This window comes from Hippocampus comes, unplaced genomic scaffold (assembly GCF_001891065.2).
Source record: "Hippocampus comes isolate QL1 unplaced genomic scaffold, H_comes_QL1_v1.1 scaffold176, whole genome shotgun sequence".
In the NCBI taxonomy this organism is placed as follows: domain Eukaryota; kingdom Metazoa; phylum Chordata; class Actinopteri; order Syngnathiformes; family Syngnathidae; genus Hippocampus; species Hippocampus comes.
The window spans coordinates 693,375-709,660 of NW_017805826.1; the positions used below are offsets into that span (position 1 = coordinate 693,375).

Consider the following 16,286-nt stretch of genomic DNA (forward strand, 5'->3'; position numbering starts at 1 on the left):
ATGCAATCATTCAGTCGTTCATGCAAACACCAATCCAAGCTCTGACCAAAATTAAAAAAAAAAAAAAACTTACATGAATGGGTTCATCAGTGAACTAGTCACACTTGACGAAAGACCAAGAGCAACCCAGGATACATGCATGTTCTTGTGTACTCTACATCCACCTTCTACATAGACTTGAGGAAACTGCTTCACACAAGGGTTTGATATGGAGACTTTATATCCTAACCATAATCCTATTGTATATGTTATAGTCTATTTCTATGAAATAGACAGTCAGGGCATGTCAGTACATAGACGCAAAGCCTGTGTTCTGTCAGAGACTGGGCGTGAATTCTCAGGAAATAAGTGCATTTACACTAAACTTCAATCAACTACCAACTAGCAAAGGTTGAGAAAGCATTCACGCTGAAGAAAAGAACAGATAAGGGTCGCACCACTTTCCTCCGCAGCTAGATATCTGAAATCGTATTAAAAGGATTTCACATAAAGGGAATCACCCACCCACCAGAGCGCTGGAGCGGCACTTTTATCCCAGCACATAATTGCAACCAAATTACAATAATTAAAGAAACCCTAAATGGAGAGTGTCATCATAATGTTTCAGCACTTCAGATGAGAGTGTCTCTCATTAAGAATGAATTGCCTGTCTACATATTCATTCTCAATGTGATTACAAAAAAAAAAGGTTTGATGCATCGAGAAATACTTGTCTCGAGTATTCAGTACACAATCAACATACAGTTGAATCTACAAATTCCAACTCCACTGAGGACGTGCAATTCAGAATTTTCTATTAGAAGGGTTTTGGACACAACATAATTTTTGTAAGTTATTGATTGATTTAAACAAAATAATGAAATAATTTTACACTCAAAATGATCATTGATATCAACTTTTTTTTTTTAATTCAAGGTCAAACGTGATTTTGAATCAACTGTCATACTATTGTCTTAGGCTCATATACATCATCTCGGGTCGGGGCCGGGGATTTACTTCAAGCATCCAACATTCTGTATATCATGGCGGCGAGGAAGAGTACATTTTTTAGATGACACAATGCGTTCACTCGTGTGGAAACGCTTTGGATTTTGCAAGAAAGGAGATCATCTTGACAAGTTGGTTGGTGTGTATCGCCTTTGCAAATGCTGAGTGAAATGTATAATGTTTCAGCACTTCAGATGAGAGTGTCTCTCATTAAGAATGAATTGCCTGTCTACATATTCATTCTCAATGTGATTACAAAAAAAAAAGGTTTGATGCATCGAGAAATACTTGTCTCGAGTATTCAGTACACAATCAACATACAGTTGAATCTACAAATTCCAACTCCACTGAGGACGTGCAATTCAGAATTTTCTATTAGAAGGGTTTTGGACACAACATAATTTTTGTAAGTTATTGATTGATTTAAACAAAATAATGAAATAATTTTACACTCAAAATGATCATTGATATCAACTTTTTTTTTTTAATTCAAGGTCAAACGTGATTTTGAATCAACTGTCATACTATTGTCTTAGGCTCATATACATCATCTCGGGTCGGGGCCGGGGATTTACTTCAAGCATCCAACATTCTGTATATCATGGCGGCGAGGAAGAGTACATTTTTTAGATGACACAATGCGTTCACTCGTGTGGAAACGCTTTGGATTTTGCAAGAAAGGAGATCATCTTGACAAGTTGGTTGGTGTGTATCGCCTTTGCAAATGCTGAGTGAAATGTAACGGGAACACAACAATCTCGTCGCATGTCGACCGGCATCACAAAAAGCAGCAGAAACAAATGAATCAACAGCAGTGGCTGCCGTGCAAAGTAGTGGGACTGGGCCAGATCACATGACTCACTTGAGGACCAAAACTAGCATGTCAACATTGGCCAAAGTCACAAATTCACTGACGGTTTCCGGCTTTACCAAAATTATCCGAGCTGTACACGCATTTTCTAGAACACTGTAATTTTCTCTCTTCCACAAACACTTCCAATTCCATCACTTCAAACTTAATTTTGCGCATGTGGTGCTCTCCCAAATGTTCCTTGGTGAAAACTATCAGAGCTTGCGTTTATTAAATACGATGATTTCAAAAACTTTCATACTATTGGGGATATTGGCAAATAATCCAAATGATAGTCGATCACACCCAACACGCCAGCACAATCTGTTTGAGCGAGCACACAATTGAGCGGCCGTTATTTAAGATCTTAGAAAATCAGACCCTAGGTACATGTAAGACTAGGTGGGAGATAGCAGCCACCAAGACGACTATTACCAGAGTCTTTAATAATTTAACCTGCAACGCCTGTTTAATTGCGGCTCTCAGCTCTTGTCCTTAACCTTAGCTGACAGCAGTTTTGTTTGCAGGGTTCCGCTTCCTGCACTGTGTGAATGTGCTTGTTTGTTGAACGCAGCCGGCATCTGAGGGTCTGATTAATTACACGGATTCTCTGAGGAATTGAGGGTGACATATGCTCTTGTACTGGTGAGAGAGCGAAGTGCGTCTGTGTGGCAGGAACCACAAGCACCAGTTTTAGGTGTGACTTGATGAGCACATATGTTCAACTGCATTGGCAAAGATTGTTTGCATGTTTGCACTTTTACTACAACTCCGGTGCGAACATGTGGTCAAGTGTGCGGCATCCATTAGATTGTGTGTATGTGGGTTAGTGGACTGATCAGAAGATTCAGGTGCGGCGCCAGAAACCCACTTCTACGTACAGCAGGGGCATCCTGGCACACACAGGGCACCAGATGTCAGAGCAGAGCAGGAAACCTGCTCAGTGGACCAATGGCACTTTTTACAGCTGAAAACAGGATTCGGGCGTCCAAGAATAAACCCGCTGTGGGGATTGAACAGAACCCGCTCGCACTGAAACACAGAAAACTTTTTCAAAAGTGAAAATTAAACATTTGCGTGTACAGCTTGCAAAGTAAGTAATCAAGCCTGAGCGCGTGATGGGAGGTACAGGGGTGACCATGCCGCTCAATCTCATTTGCATGACGGTCTGTCACAGTTTGCTCCCCTGTGTTTGCAAGAGCGTCTCAATCACTTCTTGGCTGTTGGAGTCATCGTGTCTAGCCAATTTTGTTATACCGTGCAAATGAAATAACATTTGACAAACATCTTATAAGAAATAATACATATGAGTGCAGTGAAAAAGAAGGATCACTAAGGGCAGGCAAGGAAGTTTTTTGGCTTCGTCAGCTCCATGGGCATGAGCAGTGTCTCGTTTGATTGATAGGTGTTGGCAGGCCATCATCCTCTAAGGAAAAGAAAAGTGGACAGCTGTAGCTAGAAGTCAGATCATCTGTTGGACAGACAGTATGTTCGAGGGCCACACTATTGAATGGGCCTGATTTTCAAACTGCATCAATTTGATATGGTGCAGCAAATTCACCATTCACTCATGTCATGTTCCATCCATGTACTTTCTATTGCGTTTGTCCTCATTCAGGTCGCAGGTGAGCAAGAACGTCTGAACCAAGATTCGAACCATAAACCTCTCAACTGTGAGGCAAGCACGCAAACCAATATTCCACTGTGCGTTGTGTACCAAGGAACTTAAGAATGTCAGGTAAATTTACAGAAACTTTCTGGACATTTTTTAATTGGACGTTTAGCTAGTGGAGTGGAATGGAAGCACACATCTGCCATTTCCTTATTTCCTTAATTGCTCCGCAAGAATACTTTTCTAAATTGGAATTCGAATGAATCTGCATCATATTTCCATATTCTCCCATCCAATTAAAAATAATTTCAAAGTAATTTATTGAATGATCAATAATTTAGTCGAGTCACTCAATGAAATGTTGTCAAAGGACGATCCTATTTATTCCAATGCAGTCCTGCTTCTTTATTTCAATTAAGACTAAAAATAAGAAGCAGGTTTTAGGTGGTGAGTTGATGTTGCCTGCTCAGAATGTCAGCAGTCGACTCAGTCAGTGCCTGCAACATATTATCGGTTTATGAAACAAGCCCATTGTGCAAGCCCATTAACAGCGATTCACCCAATGAACACCCAATGGGGGGAGTCAAAAATAACAACAAATAATTGTAAATGTTGGTTCAATTTTGGAATTCCCAAAACACTCGAAAGGTAATTTTTGAAAAACTCATTTGCATAATAGTCGTGAGTCTTGAGAAAAATCCAGAAGTTAATCTACATATGGACTAAATGGCTAAATGAAATGTAATGACTCGAAAGTACATCAAGGAAATCAACAGGAAAGGCATATTATGGTATTTAGAAGTGGTAGGCTGCATTTGGGCAATCACCATGAAGCAGAAAAGACGCTAGTTAGCTTGTTGTCATTAAGGCTCTAATAGCAGCCAAACCTGAAGAAAAACGTACCCCTGAGAGGATGCAAAGGACGAAGACATGCAAAAGCACTGACTATGATTGTCACGAGGCAGTGCGCTCAAATTCAATTAGAGTGTGAACAGCAGTACAAACAGGAATAGTAATAAGCTTGTCCAAAACACGTCTTGCTTCATTTCATGTTGAATCGGCAGCGACGGTGTGCCGGGTGGACTGCAACGCTGGCACACAGCTCAGACTGTAATTTGTTTTATTGCCCTAACAAAACTTGTCACGCGAACTTTTTTTTTTTGTTGTTATGGATCAGATTTGGGTTAAATCAGGATTCTCCAACTCCAGTCCTCAAGGATCGCTTTTCTGCATATTTTCCATCGCTCCCTGATCAGCTCATCTTCAAGCTCTGCAGGAGCCTGATCACAATTCTGATAGTTTGCATCTTGTGTGGTGCAGTAGGGAGAGATGAAAAACATGCAGGACTGGAGTTTGAGACCCATGTTTTAAATGATTCCAGTCAAAACCTCTAAGACATCTTTGCTGCATACTGTACACAATTCACAGCTGATGTTACATTGCATCAGTTTGGTCAGCCCCCTCCCTTCCTCGTTTGACCATTAATGAGGTAAATTGCTGAGGTTATAAACCGATTCCACATTCTCCATCAGATTAGCGACTGTATTGCTTGGTCTACGCCCACTACCGTAATTAGCGCTCAACATTTCTCAAAAGACATTTCACAGCTCTTGTACAGAGGAGCCAGCAATGCTGAATGCCTCAAAGGCAGAATTATTTGCACTCCAAACTTCTTGGCAAAAAGATTCAGATGAAATTTGGAGGTTGAATAGACACCATGTGTGAGGACGTAATTGGTTTCAGAAAATCTTGCAAGACTTTGGTTCAGTAAGCATCTACAAGCATGTTTTGCTTTTGATTTGACAGACATACAACATAAATTGAGCCACTGAGAACTAGAGTGGGACAGCTCAATGTTTATTAATTGTATAAATGTAGAGAAAAAGGTACGGTATATATTTCAGTTGAATATTGGTATGAATCAAGGTTTAGTTCCACATTTGAAATATAGCAGTAGTCCTTCATCGTACTGGAACACCTTGAAATTATATTTCCTATGAGGAAAATTGTTTTGAAATTTGAAAAGCTTAGGAAGTCAACCAGCTTCAAGGAATTGGTTATGTTCCACTTTGGAGGCTCTACTGTAATTCCTTAGCTCAGATCTTTTTTTCCAGAAATGTTTGATAATTATTCATTCACACTTATGTTTAGGGACGGGATATCACAAAGGCTGTCTGTCTGTCATCACTGTGTTTAAAATATTTGCCTAGTACTTAATCATGCATGGGTTAACCCAGATGAAAGCTCACCTGACAAGGATTAAACCCTGCAGCTCTTCCCCCCCCCAATCTCTAAAGCAGCATTCTAAAATGACTTCTGAGCATTATTAGGCATAATTCCTTCATTCTACGATTTAGAAAATGATGTTCTGCTCAGTAGCTTATAATGAGGAGAAGAGACGAAGAGCCGACTGCCTTGTGACTGAGATGCAGGGCGACAGCTGACCTATAAGGGCTGACTCACCCCCACATTCACTTCACCACTAATATATTCACTTATTAACGCTCAGGGGAAGTGCAGTATTGCTGTGTAAGAACTCGCTCAGTGCTCTGCTAAAAAGCAAAATGTGCAATGTATTTTAAAAAGTACGATTTTACATACATAAATCGGATTACACGTCTATTAAAATGAAGTTTGTTAGTTAGATTGAATGCCACCGTCTCAGATTTTGTTGCGCTACATTGGAATGCCCTCAACAAGCGACTTCAAACATTTACAGCTAAAAATGTCAAAGCATAATTTAGTATAGCTCATTATAAATGAATGATAATGTTGTATGACAGTATAATGTGGTATGACAGTACAGTGAAGACACTTAGATTTTCCATATATGGTACTAGCCATCTTGCAAATAAATAATCCAACATTTAAGACAGTCATTACTATTACCATTTTGTCTCTCGTCGTCCATGTGCTGGTGAATTGTTTAAAAATGTGAATGGTATCAGTACCCTTTGAAGTAGTGTATATATTACCAGTACATTAAACTAGTTTATATATTCCAGACAATGATGCATTTTATTTCTCGGTTAGAACAAAAAGCAATCAATTACAGTAATGAGGCTGCTTTTTGTAGAGCAACCCGACACTGCGTTTAGGTGTGTCTGGATGTACACAAGACAGACAGCAGACAGTCAAAATGTTTTTGAATTTTAAGTCCAGTATTGCCTTGGACTCACACAAAGGAATCTGAAGACCCACAAACCAAAGACCTGAGTCTTATCAATGGTAGATTTGTGCACAAGATTAGGCCCCAAGGCGAGGCCTGTTTAAGATGTCATCATCATTAACGTCATTTGTCCGACGGCCACAGCGAGACAGAGCGGCCATTTGGAAAGACACCCAGTGAGGAGGAAGATGAAGACAGACAGCGCTGCTGGTCAGGAACAGGAAGATGGTTACATTAGGTCTAATGAGCAAATGTGAGCTCACACCCACGCTTTGCTAAATTGCAGCTTTTTGTTGGACATTCTTTTCCTCACAAGCATGTCATGTTTACTTCCTATAATATTGCCGTGACATAGACATAAATCATAATATTCAAGAGTTAGCACACTTAATACATCATAATCTTGTCATCCTTTCATGACCGCAAAGTCAAAAGATATGACTGGGGAAAAAACAATAATGCTGTTCTAATGAGGAGGTGGATTTCCATGGATGGAGGAGGCCCGTCTGTTGAATCTAGTTGGGTGACCGGCTGACATTAAGTGTGTGTGACACTTCCCTGCCGCAGGAGTTGTAGGCGCTAGTGTATTGTGACAGAGTGCAACCTTTAAAGGCCAGCGACTGATGCACAACAGCGCCCAAATCCCAGCAACTCAGCCTACAATGGTCCTCCTCCTAAGAGCATCTGTGGCCGCATATGCACGAAGATGTCATGTCACCGCTGCGGTGTGCACACAACACTGTCCCTTAGCTGCTCAGACAAAGACATCGCAGACTAATTTGACCGCTTCTAAGAAAACCATGTCAAGTCATTAATCTAACTTGCATACTTTAATAGAGTCATAATTTGAAGCGTACATAATGAAAAAAAAAATACAAAATGAGGAGCACAAGCAATGGCACTAATTACCATTTGAAGGCTGTTGGAAATGAAAATCATCTACTGCCACCTGCTGGTCAAAATTATTGACACCGTTAAAATAAAAGGAAAAGGAAAAAAAAAACTTTAATATATACTGTACAGTAACCTGTGGATAAGATAATTGTTTCAATGACGATGATGTGTTCACCGGCAGCAAGTTATTTACTGGAGCCTGCTAAGACGAAGCATTGGAAAAATTCAGGAAAGTATTAAATGCCAAGCATCAAATTATAATACTTTGGCTGTCAGATGTGCACTTTATGGCAATTTTGATCATTTAAAATGACACAAATCTCAGTACTCTTCTCACTGGGAAACAGTTTTCATAAATCGTTTATTGTGTATGCGACAGACATTTATATTTATATTTGTTGTGGATTGGTGCGAAATGAAGCACTGTAAATCTTTGACTGTGGAAGGCCACAAATGGTTAGCAAGTTTCTCCTCATGGGATTGGAGGGTCCTCCTCAAGTTCTTGGAACTCAGAGAGTCTTATCTTTGATAATTGCACTATTGACGCATCCTTCAAATTGTTGTGCTAAAATCATACAAGTAACTCTCAAGATCCGATCCCTATCAATAAACATTTACAGATGGTGGCCTGACTAGGCAACTTCAAATTTCATAAACATGATGAAATCAACACAATCTTGTTTTAAATACACAAAAACGGTGTGTGGGTCCTCGTTAGCTAGCAGTGAGCTTCGGCTGGCTAGCCTAGTAGGGCTAAACATTGGAGAGTCACTCGCAAGTCAGGAATCATCGCCCCGTAGCAGCAAAGAAGAAATACTTTTGACAAGTATTGTTCTCACCAAGGGATAATGAAGAAAGATGGAGAAACCATGCTAAGCGCTTAGCTAAAATTGACTGAAAGACCGGAATAAAGGGCTTGGGTGATCGAGTACACTTTTCACAGAAGTCTGACTGGAACCACGTTAAAGCGGAGTGTATCTAACTTTGAACAGCAACACACCCGGCAATTTAATAAGTATCTGGAGAGAAAATTATTCACGACAACAGCTGTGACAAGACTGGAACCGCAAATGCAACTTTAGACAGAAATGTTATAACACTGCTTTAAGATACGACCGCACTGTTTCCTAAAAATAATGTGTCATGTTTTTTTTTTTTTAATACACATTAAAAATAGAACAACTTTTTGTGTTCTTACCTCTCATAGATTGTCTTGAGAGAGACCTGATCAGACACGCCATCACTTTCTTCTAAGAAGAGGATGATCCATGACGTCCTGTAGGGCCACTCCTCAGTCAGATTGATCCACGACGCCAGACGATCCCAATTGAAGATTATCTGATTGGCACGCAACAGTCGACCTGCCAACAAAAGAGCAGACATGGCAGGTAATCACGCTGGCACAATAATTTAAAAAAAATAATAACAGTTAACTAGGGGGTCTGTGATTATGAAGCAGGATGTAATTATGAAGGTAGCTGAATTGAGAAGTATGCATGTTGTTTACCAGTGATAGAAACAATATTGAGCAGCCTCCTCATGGTCTGAGGGCTGATGTCGCTGAACCAGTCCTCAGTCACCAGCAGCTTTGTCAAATCGAAGGACATCTGCCTGGTGATGGTCCTCTGCATCTGGCGCCGCCGGTATGTGTCCTTCAAAGATAGCCATCATTTTTTTTTTTTGAATTACATTAGCTCAACTTAATATTTTTCATGCTGAGAAGGGTAACATATGTCTCAATATGAAAGGATGCTGAATTAATGCTGATATTTAAACAGTGAAAACCGTGAATAGAACTAATCATCCACAACGGTTTAAAAGGAGTGAAAATTATTTCCTGGAATTCGTAAATCGGCCGTGTGCCCCATGAAGGCAAACTGAAACCAACTGTATCATGAGACCCCAGAGATGGCCTTCAGGGTCACCATGTGATCTCAGGCCAAGTCACTCAAAAACATGATGCGGAAATAAAAACGTACATGGCTCATATGCCAGACCTTATCTGCAAATAATTCATGCTTTTTTTTAGTAATATATGCTTCTAAATTGGGAGTCCCTTAAGAACAAATCAAGGGAACAATGAATGGGACTCTCTCAAAAAATCTTTCCAGCCACATTCTTATCCAGCAGCCTGTCCTGTCATATAATCTGCGAAAGAGAAAAACTCTCTGTGACTGCAAGAGAAAAACAAATCAAAGAGCCACTGTCCCAAGCAGAACAGTCATAACATGACACACAGGCTAGCTATTGACACAGATCTACCGGGGAACATCTGTGATGGTATCAGACAGCTGCCATGGTCATGAGCCAAGATGAGGCTTTTGGTCGACTTTGAAGTCGTAATACCACTCTTGTGACCTCTTTCTCGGAGATGAAACATATGGCCAGCCCTCAGTCTGGGCCCAAAAGGTCCAAGTTGAAGATAGACTTAAGAGTTTTCAAGCCGTACATCCGCTTTGCAGACAGGCTACCATTTGACAAGTCAGACTAGGTGAAATTTATTTGCGGTCAAAAAGCATGTATCATCTCCATTTTGACATCTCCCAAAGACATGCCCTTAACTTAAAATTTGCGTGTATGGAAAATTAAAAAAGTGTCTTTCTCTTGGTCACGTCATTGCGCTGGTACGTACTGGAATATTCAGTCAGTAGCAGGCTATGCACCTGGGCCTAATCCACCTTTTAATACCACCATGATCATGACGCAATTACAGAATCAATTACCAGTAAAAAAAAAAAAAACACAATACAAAAGTAAACAACTGTGCCACGCACATCATTCGGAACAGTTCAGAATCAGCAATAATAACTTCATATCTCTCTCTCTCTCTCTCTCTCTCTCTCTCTCTCTATATATATATATATATATATCACACACACATACACACACACAATAAAATATGATGTAACAAAAAATACATCACACTCACTAGAGATGCTGAATATGAAATATGTGTGAAGATCACTATAGATGTGTTCTGTTAGTCAAATTGGGGTTGCTCCAACTAACCAATCAGAGGGCAAAAAAATAATAATAATCTGATTTTATGGTGGGCCATACCTGGTGAATTTGAAATCTGATTGGTGACAGAAATGGTCCCAGTGTTTATGTAGTTTACTGTAAGTTAAATTGGCCAGCACTAACATTGATTCCAAAGGCCCTGGATCGATTACACTGACAGGGCAGCGCATAAATTCTGATCTGATTGGACGAAAAAAATCCACATTTGTTTGCATATTACCTACACAGTAATAAAAATCATTACTTCAAACTACAAAATGAGTGATGAAAATGAGTCATTCTTTCATTTCCCTCCTACAAAGAGAATCAAGGACAGAACGCCTCCAGCATCAAAGGGCTAGCACCAGCATTTGAGGGTGCCAGAGGTCTAAAAAAATGTTTATCAAACAAGTAAGGGAGGTGGGGAGGGAGTGGCGAGATCATGATAAGTTCTCGCAGGGGGCAGGAAGGCATCAGCTACAAGCGGCAGTGTCGCTTAGCCTCCTGCCAGCAGAGCCGGTGCCAGTGTTTTGTCGCGGGGACCCACTGCTGCTGCTCGGCCTTGTCATTAGATGGGGGCGACGCAGCGGGAAAGATAAACAGCTATTACATCAATTACACCAGGAACCTTGGCTGCACATCGAGCACCCCACTCAGTCTTCGCTCACTCTACATATCTGTGTGTCTCCTCCTGTCCACTGGCCTACACGCCGCCTGCCAAAGCCACGCCTGCACTAAGCATCCTCCTCAGGAGGCGGCGGAAATGAGAAAGCAGCAAGGGTTTCCATGACACTAAGTCTCACCCTTGGCAGCAAACACTTTCCTGAACAGACAGGATGGAGGGTGAATACCATCACAATGGAGTAATAAATGATTTATTTGAGATTGCTACAACATAGAAAATGTCCACTGCCTCCTTGAGGGATCTCAACCCATGCCAATAATTCCCATGTGTATCGGTGATAGCAAAGTAAAGTGTGATGCTACCCATATAACCTAAAACGGTTCTTAAAATTGTCCTGGTTGCTTAGTACTGTACAACAATATAAACATTTTGACGGGAAACTGAATTTGTAGTCATACCATGAATAATTTCTTCCAGATGTTGTACCATGATTAACAATGTTAAGATTTTCTCCAAAATCTTGCCTAAATGGCTAATTAAAGTTTTCCGGTATTACAGCCTTCATTTATTATATAATGGGAAGAATGAATTCTAATCTTGTACAAATTAGAAGTCAAACAATAACCTGAAACAGACTGCGTTCGACCTCGGGGGTTTCACTCTACATGTTTTAAAACAAGCTTTACCCTGCGGTTAAGGGCGGTCTTGCTGCCAAATTTTGCCTGGTCTGGAACCAGGCTACTCTGAGACATCTTCTTGTCAACATCTTCAGTCCATCCTGGGGTAAAGGACAATCGAATGAGTAAAATATTCCTTTTCACCAAAACTCCTGAGATGCATTTTGCTATACCTTCTGCAGCTAAACTGTCGCCATTAGTGGGTGCTGCCATGCAGAGCTTCCTGGCAGTGCTGAGACCTCTGCTGTTGAGGAACACTGGCAGGTGGACAATGTTCCTCATGTAGTCGTGGCCGTTGATGTTGGAGTCTCTCAGCACGCTGTTGAGGTTTTGGTTGATGGCTTTAATGATGATATGAGGGTCGCTGGCAAAGATGGAGATGAAGGGCCCTTTAGAGAAGAGAACTCGCACCTAGTCAGAGAAGTGACAGTAAAATATGTCAGACAAAGGCTCGATAATTCATTTATGGATAGCTGTTGACAAATTGTTGTCATTTAAACCCATAGTAATAATATTTGGACAAACATTTGGATGAGCATGTGAAGATGACTGAGACAGAGAAGTAAGCAGTGGAGGCTAATTGTGATAAATAAAATCCAAGGTTTATCCAATTTAAACATAATCCCCTCCATAAACGTACTTGATGTGGTCAACAACATCCTATTTTATTAAATGTGTTGTTGCTCAGTTTAATTTTTTTTTTTTAAGAGGCTCAGTTTGATTTTTTTTAAGAGAGAAGAACAGTTAGCACAACTAAACTCATATTAATTTGTCTAAAAGGAATTAATCGAATCAAAGAGGAACGTGTTTATGGATATTGTCATTCATCCAGGATATTTCAATCAAAAGTGTACAGCTCTCTTTGTCTTAGAAGGCATTTTGGCTCTCATCTGAGAAGGCTTTATCAGTTCATACAACAAGGAGCAACATAGTGACTTGTGGCACATTGTAATAAACCTCGTCTTTGCAAGAATTTATAGGGGATTTCCCATGGTGCTAACTATAAAGGATGGTGTCCAAGCGTCACAAAACAAGAGCTTGTATGGCATGTTTTCACGGTTTGTTAAACCTCGGCCATTTCGCCACACAAACTTAACATAGGGGGATGAACCACCGTTGCAGCAGCGTCTGTCAACAACATCATGTGAACTCAGCACAGTGCATGCGCTTACTTCAGACAGATGAGGAGATTAAATTAGCACACAGGAGGTCGCAATCTACTTTGGGCTCACTCCACAAAATAATAACATTTGGCTAAAGGTGGAATAATTCTATTAGAGCAGCTGGGAGCAGGAAGCTAAACTTAAAGGGAAGCTGCAGCAGCTGGGAACAACAGGGTGGCTGTACACCACCAGAGTGTGTTCAAAGACACTGAAAATTAGGCTCATGGGAACAAATATTCTTAAACTACAACAGTGACAACCACACACCGTGTCCAACATTTGCAGCACTTTGTCCTGTTCACAGGCATCCAGCCCGTCTATGATGACGGCCATTCGTGTCTGGTTCTGAGTAAAGCCATCGATTGTCTTGGCCATCTTCGACATTAGTTCTACCTCGTGCTTCAGAACCTGCCATGACAAGGACAAATAAAGGCTTCAAAATGTTTCCAAGGTACAGCGATAATTAGATTTTTCTGGTCAACTACTCAGAAATGCATATCGATGCAATTTAATTTACAATCTCAAAGAATTCCGTCTATCTCAGATGGGAACAAATGCAATCCATTTAGTCCACCTTCATAAAGCCTTCACTCTTAAGCTGGTGCAGATTGTTGGCAGCTCTGTGCAGGCGTTTCCTCTGGGAGTTGAGGACTGAGTCGCCCACCTGCCACCAGGTTTTACAATTGAATAGCAAGGCCAGGCCAACCACACTGGCCATTGCAATCAGCACTGCATTCACTGTCAGGTTCTCAGGGTCCACCTGGACACAAAGCACAGATCAGTCAGAAGCAAACTAAAGCAACAAAAACTGTTCCACATCATGCATTTTGTAGAATATTCTGGCAATTTCTCATCGTCTTAACCCACCTTAAATATTGCTAGCAATGCTAAGCCGGCGATGAGGCAGCACAGTGTCAAGGCAAACAGTACAAAGGATGGCACGCAGCATGTCTTTTTCCACTTTTTACCTGGTAGGTGGGAGGACAAGAATGATATAATCCTACTTGCAATGTGCAATCGCCATCAACAGCTTCCTCAACCACTTAATAATGCACTAATGGAGCTAAACACCAGTTGTGTCAAGCCCTAATTTACTTATTGCAGTATAATAAACCACGGTAACAAGAAGTCTCTGTCATACTCCATTCAGTGTACAAAGAAACATGTTAGATTTGTATGACATTGACCAATAAAATTTAAATCTGTCCATAGTAAATGTAAAATATAAAACTACAGTTCAGCTGTGAGTTTCTGGAAGGTAGCATTAGAACTGAAAGACAGCAAAGTTACCTTGGATTTCATCATTCTTGAAAACCCTAAACAGCCTAGTGGCCATGAAACCAAACTCCCTTTCACATGCATCTGAGAGCGTGGCAATCATCTCGGCCATGGACGTCTCCCCTCCGACACTGGACAGGCGATTGTAATCCGTAAACAGGAACCTGTCACCGATGAGAGTGTACACGCATGTATTTTAACACGCAAAGACTCCGGTAAAACAGCTAAAGGTGATTTGGATTCATTTTGTCTGGCAATGTCACCTGACAGGCAGTGCACGGGTTGTTTGTTCAGGCAGTTCGGGTGGATTGACAAACATCAGTTTGAGGAGAAGCTCCAAGTAGCCAATTTGTCGGGCAAGCCGGGTGCTGATGACCCAGGCCCAGTTCCAGCTCTCTCTCTCACGTCGGCTTCCAAAGTACACCAAAACTGGAGTCAAAACAAAACAACCAAGACTTGCAATTGAATTATTTGAACATGGGTACATATATACAATCAAGTACATTTAACTAGCCAGCTGTTTATTTTCTTCTGGCATGATTTCTTTTCAAACATCTGTTTATTGGTTGTCTAATGGCGCCCTCTAGTGAGCAACAGATTTGAGAGCATCTTTTGATTATTAGAGTACAGTGGACGCTGGCAAATAGTTACAGAGCCTGGCCGCAATAGCAAACTGGATTTTAATTCCATTCCAAGAAGTAACCCGTGAATAGCTGGCTAGACGGATTTACAAATGCCGAACAACGAATATGCGGGGAGTCCACTGGAGTTGGATTCTTTTAGGAGCCACTAAAGCTTTCACAAATGATTGAGACACTGTAGCAAGTCTGTCAATTTACCAAAGAAGATGTAAATCAAAGCAAGCAGGCTGAGGGAAACGGCGATAGCCAGCTTGTGATCAACGGTAAAGCCCAGTATCACAGCAACTGAGCCACACAGCAGGAGGGTGAGGAAGACCACCAGCCAGGAGAATTGGAACAACGGCTCGATCTGCTGCCCTGCAAACGTCTTCATTTCATCTGAGAGACCATTGTGGAAGATAGAGGAGTCCTATTAACAATTACTTCCCGAATACATTTGAGATGTTGTGTGAGTGCCTACCCTCGAGTTTCTTCAGAAGAAAAGATTTCCCACTACCCCATTGTGCGTACAGACCAACACAGATGGGTGGTTGCATGGTTGGCTCGCTGAGAATGTCTGCAAGAGCACTGCTGTACAGGTCATAACCCAACATGTCCCCGTCTGATTCAGTTGGGGAGAGGTGTTCTGAAAGAGACGAACAATTTAAAAAAAATATATAATGAATTGCTCAGGGTATTTCCAATGACCCCTGCAGAACAACAAGCAAATGGTCATACTGGCGCCAAATATTTGAGTGAGGATGCTTTTCTGGTGGGTGCAATCAATGTTGTATGGTGTCTCTCCAGCCTTGTTTGGGCGGTAAAGGAGGCGGCCATCTTTAGGGTTCCGGAGCAGCAACTCGGCCAGCTTTCGGCTCCTCCCTCTGATGGCGATGTGGAGGGGTGTGTCACCTTTCTGTTCAGTCAAGAGGAAGTCAAGTGAAATAAAGATGACAAAAGGACTAAGTCATGAAGAGTTAAAAGTCCTGACCTTTTCTACAGCGGACACCTTTGCTCCTTTATCCAGCAGCAGCTCGACGATCTCTATGTTCCTCATTTTTGTGGCTTTGATAAGTGGGGTTTCTCCCTCCTATAATAACCGGGTACACAATACACTCTTATTAGTTTTGAGCATAATGATGGATAAACATGGTGAAGAGATGGAGAGGACATGCGATATTTGAATCCTATGTAGCTGCGTGATGTTATACCTTGGTGCAGCTCTCCGTGTCCGGGTTACACTGCAGTATGTCTCTCACCATGGTGGCATTACCTTTCTCCACTGCCCAGTAGAGAGCAGTTTTTCCATCCTAATGTGGAAAAAAAAACATTGGGATTCACAACTGTATCAACCACACAAAAGAGCAATAGTGTTGAGGTAAAGCTGAGGAGAGTGAAGGACTATTATCAT

The 16,286-nt window shown here is 41.2% G+C and overlaps 1 protein-coding gene across 6 annotated transcripts in view; it reads right to left on the reverse strand.

Moving 5' to 3' along the window:
* kidins220a (kinase D-interacting substrate 220a) overlaps positions 1 to 16,286 on the reverse strand; it is a 42,463-nt gene that overhangs the window by 17,415 nt on the left and 8,762 nt on the right. For 5 of the 6 annotated variants that reach the window (XM_019887140.1, XM_019887138.1, XM_019887143.1 and 2 more), the window contains 13 exons: positions 16,087 to 16,185; positions 15,867 to 15,965; positions 15,614 to 15,791; positions 15,357 to 15,521; positions 15,095 to 15,274; positions 14,519 to 14,684; positions 14,268 to 14,419; positions 13,845 to 13,945; positions 13,552 to 13,737; positions 13,245 to 13,385; positions 11,824 to 12,225; positions 9,020 to 9,164; positions 8,711 to 8,873 (listed from right to left, as the gene is read on the reverse strand). In XM_019887140.1, coding sequence (XP_019742699.1) covers positions 8,711 to 8,873; positions 9,020 to 9,164; positions 11,824 to 12,225; positions 13,245 to 13,385; positions 13,552 to 13,737; positions 13,845 to 13,945; positions 14,268 to 14,419; positions 14,519 to 14,684; positions 15,095 to 15,274; positions 15,357 to 15,521; positions 15,614 to 15,791; positions 15,867 to 15,965; positions 16,087 to 16,185 — 2,177 coding nt within the window. The remainder of the gene's footprint in view (positions 1 to 8,710; positions 8,874 to 9,019; positions 9,165 to 11,823; positions 12,226 to 13,244; positions 13,386 to 13,551; positions 13,738 to 13,844; positions 13,946 to 14,267; positions 14,420 to 14,518; positions 14,685 to 15,094; positions 15,275 to 15,356; positions 15,522 to 15,613; positions 15,792 to 15,866; positions 15,966 to 16,086; positions 16,186 to 16,286) is intronic. The other variant, XM_019887142.1, reaches the window with a different exon arrangement.